General features: G+C 46.0%; 1 protein-coding gene across 5 annotated transcripts in view; it reads right to left on the bottom strand.

Annotated features, from left to right (window-relative positions):
- SEC24C (SEC24 homolog C, COPII component) overlaps positions 1 to 16,922 on the bottom strand; it is a 25,031-nt gene continuing 8,109 nt past the window's right edge. For 2 of the 5 annotated variants that reach the window (XM_027129838.1, XM_027129839.1), the window contains exons 4-24: positions 11,500 to 11,675; positions 10,916 to 11,290; positions 10,466 to 10,602; positions 9,137 to 9,205; positions 7,719 to 7,830; positions 7,362 to 7,489; positions 6,043 to 6,181; positions 5,722 to 5,837; positions 5,419 to 5,543; positions 5,066 to 5,257; positions 4,767 to 4,860; positions 4,435 to 4,551; positions 3,908 to 4,078; positions 3,308 to 3,404; positions 3,073 to 3,218; positions 2,711 to 2,849; positions 2,440 to 2,558; positions 2,163 to 2,342; positions 1,710 to 1,901; positions 1,386 to 1,475; positions 1 to 1,241 (exon numbers count right to left, since the gene is read on the bottom strand). In XM_027129838.1, the coding sequence (XP_026985639.1) occupies positions 1,101 to 1,241; positions 1,386 to 1,475; positions 1,710 to 1,901; positions 2,163 to 2,342; positions 2,440 to 2,558; positions 2,711 to 2,849; positions 3,073 to 3,218; positions 3,308 to 3,404; positions 3,908 to 4,078; positions 4,435 to 4,551; positions 4,767 to 4,860; positions 5,066 to 5,257; positions 5,419 to 5,543; positions 5,722 to 5,837; positions 6,043 to 6,181; positions 7,362 to 7,489; positions 7,719 to 7,830; positions 9,137 to 9,205; positions 10,466 to 10,602; positions 10,916 to 11,290; positions 11,500 to 11,675 (3,055 nt within the window). In that variant the 3' untranslated portion in view covers positions 1 to 1,100. The remainder of the gene's footprint in view (positions 1,242 to 1,385; positions 1,476 to 1,709; positions 1,902 to 2,162; positions 2,343 to 2,439; positions 2,559 to 2,710; positions 2,850 to 3,072; positions 3,219 to 3,307; positions 3,405 to 3,907; positions 4,079 to 4,434; positions 4,552 to 4,766; positions 4,861 to 5,065; positions 5,258 to 5,418; positions 5,544 to 5,721; positions 5,838 to 6,042; positions 6,182 to 7,361; positions 7,490 to 7,718; positions 7,831 to 9,136; positions 9,206 to 10,465; positions 10,603 to 10,915; positions 11,291 to 11,499; positions 11,676 to 16,922) is intronic. The other 3 variants (XM_027129841.1, XM_027129840.1, XM_027129842.1) reach the window with 3 other exon arrangements.

Below are 16,922 nucleotides of genomic sequence, written 5' to 3' on the forward strand. Positions count from 1 at the left end.
TTACATCTTAATTTATTTTATTTCTTTACAAATTAAAGATGCATTGAAAAATAAACCAACGAAGAGAAATGAGAGGTCCAGAGCAGGGGCGTCCCGGGCTGGGAGCAGGCAAGCCTGGCCACCATCAAGCCTAGCCCTTGTCCTGCCCCAGCTAGGTGGGGTTGGAAGATAACTGTCAGCCACTCTGTCAGTACGAAAGCCTGAGTGGTGTCCTAGCAGGAGAGACTAGACACCTCTGCCTCTCTCCCCAACAACCTCCAGCTTGGAGAGCAGTGCTTCCAGCGGGAGCTCAGAGTGGGATGCGGGCTGGCTCTGTGAGGTATTGCAAGTCGATGGCCAGGCTCCCTACAGAACCATCCAGTGTTGGGGCCTCTCCAGCTGGAAAGGAGGCTGATACCGCTACCAGGTCTTAATATACTTTGCAACTCTGTTCCCAGGCTCATTCATTTCTGATTACGTGCCTCTATTCACCAAGTGATCACCAATCATTTCAGGAGAGAGAAAGATCAGTGGAAGCAGAGCAAGAAAGCTAATCAACCACCCTCAGTCACTCTGAGTTGGCTGTTGACTTCCAGGCCCAAGAAGACTGACCACTTTTCTCTCTACCATCTATGGTCTATACCCCAGCTCTTGTGCACCTGTAAGTATGTTTATCCCTAATATAGGAAGTTGTCGATGACAATGAGCTGACTTCGCAGCCCCTCCCCCTGTAATACCCTGGGATCCTCACTCCTTCCTGTCTGCCCTTCTCTTCTTGGAGGCAGGTCCAAAGGGACACATAATATTATCAGGGTCTGGGTGGCTCCAAATCCCCCAACACCAAATCATATACAGTGAACTGAGAAACTACATTCATTACGACAGGATTAGCAGGAAAATGGTAAAGTGAGGGGACAGGGGCACCTTCCAACAGCAGGACATGACAGAGTGGTAGGATACTTGAGCCCAGAAAGAAGGTGTCTCCTTATACCTCCCCCTCCCCCCAAAGAGACTGAGGTCAGCTTATATGACTTATAATATATGGAACTGTCCCAATTTCTCTGCTGTCCTGGGGTACTTTCTGGAAGCTGGCCTGGACCCTATGCTGTTTACCACATGCTCTAGCTCAGTAGCTGCCGAATCTCCTTGTGCATATGACAGAGAAAGTCCACATAGGATGCTCCACCGCTCAGGCTCTTGTCTTCCACCAGGAAGTGTTTGAACAGTGTCTCCAGCTTGTCCTCTTGTTTCACCACAATAAGCTATGGCCAGAACACAGGGTCATGAGGCAGGGCTAAAGGGAATTAAACATGCCCTAAAATCCCATTATCTAGTCACTTACTCCCCATCCCCCTTCCCAGTGAGGACTTGACAAGGTAAGAAATCCAGGTCCGGATCAGTGTTACCTTCATGTACCGTGATCTCTGTGCCCTCAAACTGTCAATGAGGCCTTGCACCTTCTTGGACAGTAGATTATCCAGAACTGGCAGAACACTCTGGAACACAAAATTCATTTATCCTTATGGTAAGGTATGCTGAATCCAGAAGTGAAGATGGGACAGCACAGATTTATGCATTATCTGAAATATGGAAGCCTGTGAAGAATGACAGCACCCTCCCTCTCTAAGTGTACCCTGCTATTTAAGGGAATGAACACACTTTTCTTGGCTCCTAACTCATATCACAGAGTCTACTTCCACACCCACATTCTCCTTGACTCCTGCCCTCACCAAGCCACTGGTGATCTGACTGAAGGAGGAGACACCGAAGAGGCTCTGGACAACACCCTGTTGCACACTTGCTCCCACCCAGAGGAAGAGGTTGAGCCCATTCTCCAGCAAATATATATCCCCGTTGCTTAGACGCTCTTCAGATGCTCGAACTGCTGGTGGTTCAGTGGTATTCTCAATGGGAGACTTTGTCTAGACAAAAGGAAGGGGGCAAACGGTTACCAAGGACCATAAGACTCGTTTGCCCACCCACACCCCCATCCTCCACCCCCATACACACGAAATTTCAGAAAGCTAAGCACCTGAGTAACTCTCAGTATGAAAATATTACATCAGATAAGATAGGTAAAAAATTCATGAGTGTCAGACACAGATAATATTAATCCTTCCCTTCGTCCTCCTATGATGTCCCTTTCTCACTACAATGTCTCACACTCCAGCACTCAGTCGCACCAACGGTAGGAGCCGAGGATAGAAGAAGACATTGGTCTCAGCCACATCCATGGAGGTAACCAGCTGTCGGACGTAGGCCCGGTCATCAGTAGTGACTTCAGCTCCAGGCTGCAGGACATCACTCTTCAATACACAGTTCAGGTAAACTGGGAGTAGCTTCATGCACTCAGGAAGGATCAACTAAGGGGGTTATCAAAACAAAGTCAATAATCATGAGAAATCCCTCCCAATGCAAAAATGTAACCCAACAACTCCTCCACCAATATGCTTGCCCTACCTGTCCTGCAGAGGAAGGGCTGGCACAGTTCTTTCTGTAACAGGCCAAGATTTGGGCACACTGAGTGATAAGAGTGTCACGAACAGTCTTCACAGGGCTGCTCAGGACCCCCCGGTATGCTGGATGGGAAAGGGAGACAGCACAGTCAATGGTCAGCCACTCCATCACATGCGCCTTCCCACCATCACACCCACTCAGGAATGCTGAATTGTTGACCATCCTGGACCTTTCTCTTAGCCCCAATCCCACCCTGCCCTGCCTCTGCCCTCACCAAACTTGGCCATGTAGTTGATGAGCGTGTCAGTCTCACAGTTTCGATACAGATCAGCCAGCTGAGTGCAGCAGTTGAGGGCCAGGTTGTGGATGCGGAGCCGTCGCTGCCCTGCACAGCTGGTGTAGAGCAGGGCACACTAGGGGAAGGGAGAAAGGGGGAATTCACACCCCTCCCTCAGCATAGCCCTTGGAAAACTGCCTCTGCTATATTCTTAAACTAGAAGACAGACATGAGCCATCCCTTCTCCAGCCTCTTCTAGTCTTCTCTACCCATCCCTCACCCGCTTCCCTACAGCCTGTTTATATCCAGTGATATGACCGCGGACACTTCTTCCCCAACCCCTGCCTCCTGTCCCCTACCTGCAGGAGGGCTCCATTCTCTTCATTGAGCCGATCGTCATGCTTGAACTCCACAGTCACCGTCTTGTCCCCATCCAGCCCAGCCAGCTCCACATCTGTTGTGTTGTTCATGTAGAAAGCCCCAAAGAAATCTACAGCACGGATACCTAAGACCACATGGACAGGGCTAAAGGTATGACAGGTGCCTCCCTCCAGACTGAGCCCCCCCACCTGCTCTTCTCCAACTAGGACTGACCAGTGCTTGTCCGGACCCGCATCACAGCATCAAAGCCAACGACCTTCTGTACATCCCGACGCAGGTCACTCAGGAACCGTTCCTGGTCATTTTCCACCTGCATCCCCCCAGGCTCAGAGTCACATCACTGACTACATATAAACAATCTCCCTGCACCCCCTCCACTCTACAAGCCTGCAGAATCATAATGACAGTAACAGTGAAGATAATGATGTTGATGATAATGATAGCTTTTAAGCACTTATTACATATTACATGCCAGGTATCTCATTAAGTGCCTTACATATAATTACTTAATCCTGATGATAAATCCTAATTAATAACTATAAAAATCCCATTTTGTAGATAAAGAAACAAAGGAGAGAATAATTAAGTAATTTATCCTAGGTCACACAGCTGGTAAATAGTAGGGCCAGAATATCAACCCGGGACTGATTCCAAGCCCCGTGCTCCTGACTGCCACACTCTCTTCTGTACACTGTGCAGTCTTCTCCTCCAACGCTATTCCTATTAATGAGTCAGCAGCTAAGGGGCCACTCCACATGCAGGCAGGCATTCCCAGTCCTGCTTCCACCTGCCACCCAGAGTCCCATGCCGTACCTGAAAGCAAGCGTATTTATAGACAGAGCCACCAGTGAGCTGGGGTACAACAGAGAGCGTGGCCACATCCACATACTGGTTAGGGAAGAGGAAGAGGTCTACGCAGCAGCCTTGGGCCACACACTCTTTGGCCAGGGTCTGATAGGCACCTGTCTGAGGCTGGAACAGAGTCTGGGGAAGAACAGGAAAAAAATGTTCAAAGATCCCAGTTCCACCCTGCCTGAGAACTGTATATGCTGTATATGTAATATGGGATATTCAAGGACATGTAAGACTTCAGATGTACCTCTCAGTTTGCAATAGTAACAGAACAGTCTCTTAAAAAAAAAAAAAAAGTCTACCAAGGGCTTTGGGATGGGGTAGAGGTGTGGGAGCAGTGGAGAAGGTTGGCAGTCACGGATGTGACATGTGAAAGGGCAGAGGATCCAGTCCCAGTCTCCCTCAAGAAAGTTAAGAGTACTGCATTGTGAATAGACAGCATGTTCCTCTGTAATAGAAAGTCCTCCCAGCAGCTCCCAATCCCACACCTTCTCCTTGTCTGTGTTGATCAACTTCCTGTCGTCTCTGTTCTTCAGTTTCCCTGGGGCCTCTGCAATGGGCAGGGAGGTGTGGAACAGAAAGAGCTTCCCTGCACACTCAGCAGCCTAGAAAAGAAGAGAGATCTACTTGTCCATTCTTTCCTTTATTCATCCATTATTCATTCATCCCTTCCCTCGTCATTTACTCAGTGCCAACTATGTCAGACAAGCTGACTCACTGCACAGCCATCAATCACCGAAGATACAGGGGTTGTATCCTAGGGGGTAAGATGGTCAGAAGACAGTGTTGCAGAGGTGGCTGCCAGGGACTCGAGCCTTACCTTCAGAGCCTCCATCCCAGCCTGGATAACTGGGGCAAATACTGTCTCTGTCTCCCTTGTGTCTGCAAACATTTCTGGAATCTGATCCAATAAGCTGAAGAGATAGGTGATAGGAGGCAATCAAAATTGCTATCCAAATTTCAAATCCCTCAATTCCCTGAAGAGTCATCTGGCCCCCAGACTCTGAGAACTCCTGAGGCACAGCCTCTGTACATCTGCTGAACGCTCTGCTCAACTCTCTGGCCTTCTGTGGTTGTATCCACCCCACCCCTGCTTTACCCCCACAGTCTAACTCCTACCTGGTGATGACTGCTTGAGACTCATTGACATTGACCAGGAAGCCATCCAGCAGTGGCACAAACATGTCACCCACATCAGATACAACCATCATTTGTGGCTGGGCCAATGAGCTCTTCACATTGTAGAAGTGGAGCACCTTATTATAGGTGACAAAGCCAACGCGGATTGCTGACTCTTCTGCCCCGCCCTCCCTGTAGAAGGTGACATTGTTACCCACGGTTGCCAACTTCTCCACCACCCAACTTCATGACATCAGGATCCACGATGTGCTGAGTTAACCCAGCCACCCACCCCTAAGCCCCCTCCCCAGGCATCATTATCCAAAGGAAGCACCTCGGCTCCTAACTCTCACCTAGGCAGGAAGTCTAACAATGACTTGAGCTCCTCACAGAGGAGCCTAACAAGACCACTCCTGATGGCATTGTAGGAGACGTCAATCATGAAGATGAAGGCAGGAGGGCTGGGGAACTTATTGTTCTGCAAAGGAAGGAAATGTTGGTGGCGGGGGTGGGAGATGGGTATTAGTAAGCAGGTCAGTTGACTAGAGAGAAGTCAACACCAAAGGGGACAATGACGGGGTGAGGGAAATGACCACAGCAAGTCTTAGCTGTCTCATTGTCCACCCACTGCTGCTCCCCAGGCTACCTTCCCTCACCTTGCAGTAATCTACAGTGGCCAAGAATTCATAAGAACCCAGGGACAGCTCAGGACGGTCATAAGCATCCACACGTTTGCCGGTATGATCCAGATGTTGAAAATACTGGGGGGGAACTGTGGGGAGTAGGGCAGAGTGTTACTCAAAGGTCCACGCTCAATCTTAGTTGGGTCCTGGCTGAGCTCACTCTATTGCCCCACATCCCCACAGGCGCCTTATTTCCCCAACTCCTGAACCAACGGACCCTCATCTATCTAACTAGAAAGAGAACAATGAAGATGCAATCCAGATCCCCCCCAACCCCAGCCTCTGTGAACATACCATCGTTGATACAGCTGCAAAAGCAGCACTGGAAGCGCCTCCCTCCCTCAACGAACTGCATGAAAGGGCACATGTATGCTTTGCAGCGATTGCAGCGCAAAGGGCCAGATTCCCCGTGGTCGACAACATACGGTGAAGCCTAAAGAGCAAAGGGGAGGGGCTCAGACATAGAGGGAAGCTACAGCAGGGAGCTATATGTGGCAACAGATGAGGAGGAACAACCTGGAGGGAGAAGGGCATGGCTCAGATAGTCTGCCTGGGGAGGGAGCAGAGAGAAGGGGAACGAGGACAAATGTCAAATGTCTCTAAGGAATGTCCCTAAGAGTCTAAATTCTATAGTCCCCTCTCCTTACTCCTCATCTCTAGAATTTCACTTCTTCTGGAAAGAGAAGAGCAACTGTGGAACTGGCCCAAACAAGCCAGGGGCTGACATGGATGTATGAGGAGAAAACCAGAGATTACCCAGGATTCTCATTTCTGGCCCAATCTTCAATCCCCTTCACTCCTGCTCTAGGATCTTGACTCCTACCTCCTTTCCCAACAAAGTATCTATGACATTTGTCCTCTCCAATCCCTGGATTTCTGTGAGCCTACTGACGCCCAGGCAGATGTCACCCTACAGATAAGAGACCAGCAGCCAAGTGTCCAACCATCCCCACTGAGACCCAGGAAAAAAGAAAGAGAAAAACACAGAACAAGACAGAGAAACAGGATGTAAAGTGAGCCGTGAGTATCCAGTTACAGAGAAATCCACCCCAAGTTCATTAAGCTAGGCGTGAATATGAGGGTATCCTACCAAGGCCTGGCAGAGCAGCTGCCAAGCTCTCTCTCTTTCAATGCTGATTCCAGGGATTGGGGTGACAGATCATGGCCCAAACCAGGTAAGAAGGACTACTGGATCTTAATCTACCTTTTTCCTTAATATGTTGTCCTAACATCTCGACTTACCTGGGATGACAGGACAGCATACAAGAAAAAACAGAATGATGTGCTTCTAATCATCTGGAGATGACCATGCTATGAGACGTTCCTGCAACCAGCTGTCTTCTCCCCTACAAGTTGGCCTTGACTCTTTCCATAATGTGTTTCCCCTGTGGACTCTGCTCCCATCCAGCAATTTCTTGGGCTTTTACTCTCATCCCTACCACCCCTTCAGGCATGGGCCCTGTGATAGAAAGCTATTGAAGATATTCACCCCTCCCACCCAACCAAGACTTCTTCCATTGTGACTGCCAGAATCACATCTAGGAAGAAGTCTCACTCCCCAATCCCCCTCCCTTCCTCCCTTTCATTATACTCTAGTCCCTTCCCTGACTCACCTCTTCTGGGGGCAGCCTTGCCAGCGGCTTGATGACAGCTGCTAGGGGCACCTGAGCCTGCTTAGCCATGTCAGATGTGCAAGGGATATTATAGGATGTGCATCGGATGTATCGGGGACTTGCATTCCCTGAAGCGGAGGTAGAAAAGCTGAGTCAGATCACAGAATCACTCCAGACACTGGCTCTCCATTGCCAATCCACCCCATCATCCCAACAAATGCTAGAGCTGATGGTGGCTTTTTCCCCCTAGAGACCAATGAGGGACTGGTCTCTGATTAAAGACTGACAAAGCCCCATCCATAAGCTGATAATGCTGGAGAAAAAGTCCCCGCAGGGAGTAATTAATGCCCTTCTCACCTTGGTCTTTCACGAGGAAGTTGGTGGTGACTAAGGGTGGCACCTGGCCCCGCACTCCAGTAACAAATGGCTCTGAACCCCGGTTGTTCCTGTCATCCTCAATAACCTGAATCTGTAGGGAAGAGGTGAAATGAATGAAGTGACAGATGAAAAGGGAGTAGCAGGTCGCAGAGAGCCAGGAGAAAGAAACACTGGAGCTGCAGCACAGAAACTAATAATTTGCCAAGGAACACGCCTCATGCACCAGGCCTGCTCTCCTTTAGGAGATCATATAAAATGCTGTAATACCAATCTTCCACTCCACAGTCAGCAGCAACATGCTGGACAGGCAACATTGAGAAAGGGCTTCTTTATGAATCGCCCTGATCCCAATAAATGGTGATCACCCTGTTATAATACCTACTCCAGGAAAGCTCCAGCTCTTATCACAAGCCTTCAAACGTGATCAGATTCCACTTCCCTCCCCCATCAAGCCTCTGCCTCCCCTTCTCTTCCCAAGACACATTCTGAATCAGAGCAGGGGAACAGACAACGGTAAACATGTAAAAATGAAATCTACCTGGAATGACTCTACACTCAATGAAAGTAGAAGGGACAGGGTGAGGAGAGGATTACACAGCAGGAAATGATCAGGTAAGGTGAGGAAGCAGATGCTGCCTTATTTTCAGGTAAGCATCAGTGTGTAAATATGGAAGAAGAGGATATTATAGCCCAATCCTCAGTCCCCCACATTTTGACAGACCCAGCAAAGGAAAAAAAAAGATTTTGCAAAGCTGGTGATCAGACCTTCATGCAGGCTGATAACCTTTGGTCAGTTACTTCAAGATGGGTTTGGTAAAACCAGAAAAAGTAAAGGGAGAATAAGACTCTGTATCCCATAGCAGAAAGAGTTGAAGCTTAGAAATATATCAGAGTCAAACAGACTCTCCAGATGAGAAAGTGGCCCACACTTTCCCAAACCAGCTGACCCCTCCCCGTAAGAAATGAGCTTCCCAAATTTGTACATTAGTAGCCACCTACCCACATGTTTCTCTACAATAAGCAGTAGACAAATCAAACCCAAAAGGGAAAGATCTACTGTTCAGTTTTGTCCTGTTCCATCCTATGTCACATGCAGGCTCCTGGAGGAGCCAGCAGGACTAAAACCAAAGCTTAATATGCCATCTGACCCCACCCTTCGATCCTGACCTTCTACCATCCCATACTTAAAGGCACTGCTAACAGCTTGCTACTTCTTCATTATATGGTGACTCGAGGCATGCACATCCTTCTAGCTTGTAAAAGCAAGGGTCTAGAAGGACTAAGGGAAGAGGATGCGGAGGGATGGACATGGTGGATGAGGTGAAGATGAGGTCACAGGCATGCATGGGTGACATTAACACAGGGATGACACACACACACCCACCCCCTGCACTTACTGGACTAGGAATGGCATCAGGGTCTATTCTGTGTCTGGTTTTCTGCTGAGGAGGCAGCTCATTGAGTTGCTTTTAGTGTTTTAATAATAAAGGCAGCAGGGGAATACAGGGAGGGAGACAAAAGAACAAGAAGCAGATGTTACTTCTCTCAGCCCTGATGAGTTAGACATGAACAGCTAACTCATGGAGTTAGCTCATACTAACTCCATGGAGCCCAGCTCATACTGCTGAAATCAGGCCCCCCCAGATCAGAAATTCCAAATGTTTCTGGGCCAAAAAAGAGCCTTTAATGGCTCAGGCTATGATGTAGAAAGATAAGGAAGGGGGCAAATAGGAGGCAAGAGGGGTTATACAGAGGGGCTGAATGGGAGAAATTTTAAGAAGGAAGAAGAGGGATGTTCCCTCCAAAAGGCCAAGCCTCCCATGTAAGAACTATTCTTATGCTGAAAGAAGCCTCACATCCAACCAGACTCTCCTTCTTACTAAAGGAGGGAGAAGGAAAGAGGGACTGCTTAATCCTCTAGAGTCCCCCTTTGCCAACTGGGTCCCTCACCATGATAGTTCCCCAAAGGAAGAGGGAAGAGAACAGAATGGAATATGACAATGGCTAAGCATGGTGAGGTAATTGACATAGCAAATGTTGCAGACAGAACTATAAAGTGGCCTCCACTTGGGAATACAGTACCAGCCTCTATTCTGTGTATGATGAGGAAGGCCTGAGTATTCTGATGGCTCTAAGGGTGAGATTCACCCTCTTCCTGGGAGAAGCAACTTCCCCACATCGCCCTTGAAATTGTAGATCACTATTCCCCATCCACACAGCAGCAGGCTAACAAACAAAAGTATTGGAGGCTTCCTCCTAAAACACTGTCCAAATAAGGGCAGAGAGAATCCAGAGAGGCTTTCCTTTTCTTACCACCTAACACCAGAGAATTTCCACCAGCTCTACCCGTTAAGAAGACTGCTATCCTACTAGATCTAAGAGGACAAGACCTGGACCCACCCACTACTCCACAGAAGAGCAGAGGTTACCGTGCTCTGTCCAGCAGTGGCAGAATGCAGCACTCAACCCAGAGCTCTACTGATACTGTTGATCACTCCTGGTTTCCCTTCCTTTCCTGCCCAGCTATGAAGTAAAAGTGCCCCCAGAAGATTTCTGGGACTTCAAGTTCTAGTTAAAGAGTCAAAAATTACATCTAGGTTCTACGCCTACAAGATGATGAACGAAAAGGAAAATCAGAAAAGCCTAGGCAAACATCTCTTCTAGGTTGACTCACTTATCTGGCAGCCACAAGCACCTTCCCCAGGACCACATAAGTATCTACTTACAGGGCTCGGGATGGCATCGGGGTCCAGGCGCTTAGGAGGCAATGGTTGAGGAGGCCCAGGCTGACTTCCAAAAGTGGCTGCTCCCGGGTAGGGACTTCCATAATTGGACTGAGGGCCCCGGGTTGGTCCAAAGGAACCTAAGTGACAAGGACACAAGGTTGATGAACAAATTATTCCTTCTCTATCTCTTCTTAAGGCCTCACGGAAATTACTAGACTCCTATAAATGTAGAATTGAGAGGTACAGTAGTGACCATTCAGAGAAAGCCCACACTACCTGAACTAAGAGAAAAAAAAATCTTATAAACCCCAGATCCTAGTAATAATACCCTGAAGCTGTCTATCTAGTTCACCACTTAGCAAACAATACTAAAAGCAAATAAAAACAACAACAAAAACACGTGAACTGCTAAAGCCTTTGGCTCCTAGGTAGACCTTGGGAAAAACTCACCATTTTGTTGCAGCTGATAGCCTGGCTGCTGGGAGGAGTGCATAGGTGGTAGTGGTGGTCCTGGGGGCCCAGTCATTTGGGTGCCAGGGGGCAGAGCTTGAGGAGCAGGTGAGGACACGTGGTTGGGCTGGCTCACTGGGGGCCCCCCAAAACTCTGTCCAGGCAAGGGAGGACCAGTCATCGAAGGCATCCGAGGACCCCCTGAAGCTGGGGGTGTGAAGCTGGAGGCCTGTAGTGGGACAGATCGCTGGGGAGGCTGGGTCCCAGGATGACCCTGGGCCTGGCCAAGGGGAGGAGCTTGGCCCTGAGGATAGGAGCCATACAGACCAGAGTTAGGGAAACTTCCTGAGGCTGAGGCCAGCGATGTTGGTGGGCCTGAGAAGTAGAAGAAGTAGAGTCAGAACCCCAGTCATTCTGCCTCCTTGTTCAGTAAATCACTTTCCTTTCCACATGAGGGGCAGGAATGACTTCTCCCATCTGCTGGGGCTCAGAAGCACAAGAAATAAAAGGGATTCAGGTATAGCCCCAGAGTCTGATGCTTCTAAAAAGAAGGGGACAGTATTCCTATGGTCACAGCTACTCACCATAGCCTAGCCCTGAAGGTGGAGAGGCTGGGGCCACAGTACCACTGATCTGCATTCCAGCCAGCTGAGCCGTCACCTGTGCACTTGTTGGGGGAGGGCCATAGGGCTGAAGCACAGCTGGCTGGCTGACCACAGGGGCCAATATGGCTGACCCAAATGGCTGATACCCAGGAAGCCTGCGAAGAGAAGGAAGGCAGAGGTTTCTAGTGGGCTGAGATACCCTTCAAAGTTGGCAGGAGCTCCACATCATATAGGAAACTATATTGTTTTACAGCATCTTATTCTCATCTGGGCTCTTATATGGCTTCACATTTTTATATATTTGTGAATAAATTACATTCCTCATGATCTACACTGTGATTATTCATGGCAAACCTTGTTTTCCATTAGGTTCACTCCAAAAACATGTGTTGAACACCCTCAGATCAGAGTATTATTTACTCTGCTAGTTAGATTATCACCTCCTCTGCCTTAATCCTTTGTTGACAAACCACCTCAGTTCTGTAATCTGAAGCACTGAAGGAGTCGAAGGGAAGGTGCACAGAAGCATTAACACAACAGGAGCTTAATAATGTGGGCTCAAACAAATGCAGTTTGATTGTTTAACTTTTAAACCAAAGTATCACTTAATCCTGGGAAAGATGTTAGAAATATCCTTAAGATTAGAAGAGCAGGTCAGCTAAGTCTGGCATTCTATGCTAAGCAGAAAGATGATGCTAACTCTACCAGAGTTAAGGACTAGACAAACAGGACATAAACCAGGTAGCCTTCTAGCTGGGTCTATCTAGCAAAGCCTCGTTACTTGGATAACTGTCTTGAATACTCCCATGGTATCAGATGGCATATTAAAATATAAATTCAAAATCATTCCAATATCATTGTATACCAACTAGCAATTGCAACAGTGTTTTACAGTAATGTTACTGCAGAAATCTATAACATAGATTATTATACATAACAAGCTCTTTCTGGGATTTCAAGAATGAATCAAATTCTTCACAACGATAGCCTGTTAAACTGAAATTCTGATTTATCCTTCCTGCTTATTTTGTCTCTACTAAATAACTAGAACTTTATTATGTTTGGTCAGCTTCTAATAGTTCTGCAGTTTCACACTTTTCATTTGTTCATTTAACTAGTATTTTCTGGGCAATATGCTAGTGAAACTCACCTCCCTAAGCTCTTTGTTGGGCTTTGCATTTTTTGTCTTCCATAGCAACAAACATACTGTTAGCCCCATGGCAGATGCTCATAAATCCTTGTCAAAATAATTATATTCCATGGTACTACTCTATTAACATGGATAATACTCTCCACTACCCAGTAGTATTCTATCACATACCATAGTAACAATAAACCAACACCTTATCTGTACATGGCTTTATAATTTACAAAGCATCTCTAAGTGCTTTATTTAATTCTCACAGCAAATTAATGAGGGAAACAGAGCAGATAGAAAACTAAGACACTAAGGGTATAAGTAGCAGACTATTCTAGAACTAGAACCCAGACCCAATTCTTAGTCCAATATATCAATACTTTACTTTTTAATTGTGAAATATAACATAAATAGAAAAAAATACATAAAACATATACGTACTGCTGAATAATACAAAAACCCATGTAACCGAAAAGCAATTCAAGAAATAGAATACACCAAAGGCCCAGTGTGCCTCTCCTCCATCACAGCCCTCTCCTTTCTCCCAAAGATAACTACTTTCCCAACTTCTTGATAATTGTTCCCTTATCTTTAAAACAATATAATTCACCTATGTCAGGTTTTTAAACTTTTGTAAACAGAATCGCATCGTACATACTCTGAGTTTGCTCTTTTGTTCAACGATGTTTATGAATTCATCTGTGCTGTTGCATTTAGCATTCTCTTTCATCACTAAATATTATTCCACTAAATAAATATGCCATGATTTACTTAAGCATTTTACTACAGATGGATATTGGGGGTCTTCCAATTTTTGGATATTATCAATAATGTTGCTATATTCAATCATATATTCAACTTGTTTATACACACATGAGTTTTTTCTAAGGCATATAGCTATGAGTGAAATTACTGGTTTATATGATATGCATATCTTTAATTTTAACAGATAATTCCAAGTTATTTTCCCATAGTAGTTGTACTAATTTGCATCTGACCACCAGTGGATGAGAGTTCCTGATACTCCACATGCTCAGCAATAATTAGTACTGTCAGACTTTTTAATTTTGCCAATCTGATGGATACACAGGAGTATCTTGTTGTGTGTTTTTTTAAATAAATTGATTAATTAATTTACTTATTCATTTTTGGCTGTGTTGGGTCTTCGTTGCTGCGCGTGGGCTTTCTCTAGTTGCAGCAAGCGGGGACTACGCTTCGTTGCGGTGCCCGGGCATCCCATTGCGGTGGTTTCTCTTGTTGCAGAGCACGGGTTCTAGGCGCAGGCTTCAGTAGTTGTGGCTCGTGGGCTCTAGAGCGCAGGCTCAGTAGTTGTGGCGCACAGGCTTAGTTGCTCTGCCCTTAAACTTAAGCCTGCAGGTTCTCAAGATAATAATTTCTACCCTCTCCACAGGCAGCCACTCTGAAAACCACTGAAAACCACTGAAAACTGAAAACCACTCTGATTTTCAGTTCCCACTTTGTCTCTGGCACTTGAGGATTTCACTTTCTTTCTTTTAAGCTTGATTATGTATTTGAAAAAAAAGAATTGTTTCTATTTCCTCTCCCCTTTCTAGATGTTTGTGGCAGAAGGGTTTTAGGTTACATTAATCTACTTACCAGCTGAAATTCTTTCACCTGCCTTCATATCTCCACTGAAACTACATCTGTCAATGATGTCGAACCTTGCCAAACCCAACAGTCAATTCTTCGTCTACATCTCACCCTTCAGCAGCAAATGACACAGCTGATTATTCTCTTGACTTCCTAAAATACTCTCTTCACCTAGTTTCAGGATGCTACTCTGTCATGGCTAATCTCCTACCTCACTACTGCTCTTTCTCAGTGTGTTTGTTTGTTTGTTTGTTTTATTTGGCTGTGCCAGGTCTTCAGTTGTGGCATATGGGATCTTTAGTTGCAGCATGAGGGCTCTTAGTTCCCTGACCAGGGATCGAACCCAGGCTCCTGCATTGGGAGCATGGAGTCTTAACCGCTGGACCACCAGGGAAGTCCCTCATTGTGTTTTTGTTTGCTTGTTTGTTTTGCGGTACGTGGGCCTCTCACTGTTGTGGCCTCTCCCGCCGCGGAGCACAGGCTCCGGACGCACAGGCTCAGCAGCCATGGCTCACGGGCCCAGCTGCTCCGTGGCATGTGGGATCCTCCCAGACCGGGGCACGAACCCACGTCCCCTGCATCGGCAGGCGGACTCTCAACCACTGCGCCACCAGGGAAGCCCCTTCATTGTGTTTTGATAGCTCCTCCTCTGACTGCCTTTTTTTTTTTTAAATAAATTTATTTATTCATTTATTTCTTTTTGGCTGCGTTGGGTCTTCGTTGCTGTACGTGGGCGAGCAGGGGCTACTCTTCATGGCAGGCTTCTCATTGTAGTGGCTTCTCTTTGTTGCGGAGCATGGACTCTAGGAGCACGTGCTTCAGTAGTTGCGGCACCTGGGCTCAGTAGTTGTGGCTTGGAGGTTCTAGAGCGCAGGCTCAGTAGTTGTGGCACACGGGCTTAGATGCTCTGCAACATGTGGGATCTTCCGGGACCAGGGCTCGAACCTGTGTCCCCTGCATTGGCAGGCAGATTCTTAACCACTGCACCACCAGGGAAGTCCCTCTGACTGCCTTTTACATGTCAGTAAGCTCCAAGGTTCAGTCCTCATCTCTACTATTTACTCTCAATGCTCACTTTCTAAGTGATTTCATTTAGTCCCATGGCTTTAAATAATGTCTCTATACTGAAGACTCCCAAATTTGTATCTCCAGTCCTGACATTATTCCTTAGCTGCAGATCCATATACAACTGCCTATTCAGCACCTCTACTTGGTAGCTGGTAGCTTTCTTAAACCTATAATGTACAAAATAAAACCCTTCATTTCACCCCCCAAATCTGCTCCTTCTCAAATATTCTTCATCCCAGTAAATAGCACTATTTACCAAATTGCTTAAGTCAACAGGTTAAAAGACATCCAGAATTCCTCTTTCTCTCTTAACTCACATCTAATCCTACCGACTCTACCTTCAAAATATATCCCAAATCTGACTGCTTCTTACCACCTCTACCACTACCATCCTAAACCAAGCCAAGATCATCCCTTACCTGAACTACCGGCAATAACCTCCTCATAGGATTCCCTACTTCTACTCTTGAATTCAGCAAAGTGACCTCTTTTTTAAAATAAATATATTTGTTTTAATTATTAGAGAATGAGGAGAGCACAAGCAAAATTTTTAAAAAGTAATGTTTTTACTAATCACATTTGTGATAGTATTAGTATTGTTATACTGAGATTGTTGTGTATAATAAGGGATAAAATAAATGAGAAATTGTGGGATATTCCAATATTCAAATTCCATCATCCCCACAGTCTTGAGAATCAAGACTCCTGGTATGGAAGAAAAGAGATACAGATATAATGAAGAGGTTAAGTAAAGGTTCTGTAGTCTTGAATTTGAACTGAAAGTACGTATTTAAACTAATGAGGTATTGTAACTTTAATATATGTAGGTATGTATTTCTTAGCTACGTCCACTGAAGAGGCCTAGGAAGTGACCAATCAGGCAGCAATGAACATTCCTAGTGCCCAGGTTATAGTCACAAAATAACATTTCTCACCAAAAAAATAAAGGATTTCTTGGAAAAATGGGTAATTCCTGGTCTAGAATATAAATGTACAAGATAAGCGTGAAACATCTCATTAGACCTAAAGATTACTAGGGTCATGTCAAAAGGACTCAGGAATCAACTTGAAGAGGCTCACATTGGTCAAAGACAGGACACTTTATACTCCAATAATGATGATAGTTGTAGTAATTTGAAACCCATCAAATATGTTTAAAACTATAAATTCATAATGATATTAAAAATAAGAGTTGGTCACCTTGTACATAACTGAGAACCAACTCATTTCCCTATAAACTAGGAAATAAAGGTAAAGAGTCAAGCATTTATTCTACATGAATTGCACAACCTGTAACCAAATAACAGAAGACAAGAACTGTCTAAAATGGTATTCAAACAAATAAATGAGGAAAACAAAAGAATTAGAGTATCACCATTTTGTAAACCCAGTGAATTAACATACATATGAATCAACAACTAGTAACATCATAAAAAGAGAGACATCAAGATACTATGTGTGGGGCTTCCCTGGTGGCGCAGTGGTTGTGAGTCCGCCTGCCAATGCAGGGGACGTGGGTTCGTGCCCCGGTCCAGGAAGATCCCACATTCCGCGGAGCAGCTGGGCCTGTGAGCCATGGCCGCTG

Source organism: Aethalodelphis obliquidens, unplaced genomic scaffold, assembly GCF_003676395.1.
Source record: "Aethalodelphis obliquidens isolate GAN/ISIS:26980383/991018 unplaced genomic scaffold, ASM367639v1 scaffold37, whole genome shotgun sequence".
In the NCBI taxonomy this organism is placed as follows: domain Eukaryota; kingdom Metazoa; phylum Chordata; class Mammalia; order Artiodactyla; family Delphinidae; genus Aethalodelphis; species Aethalodelphis obliquidens.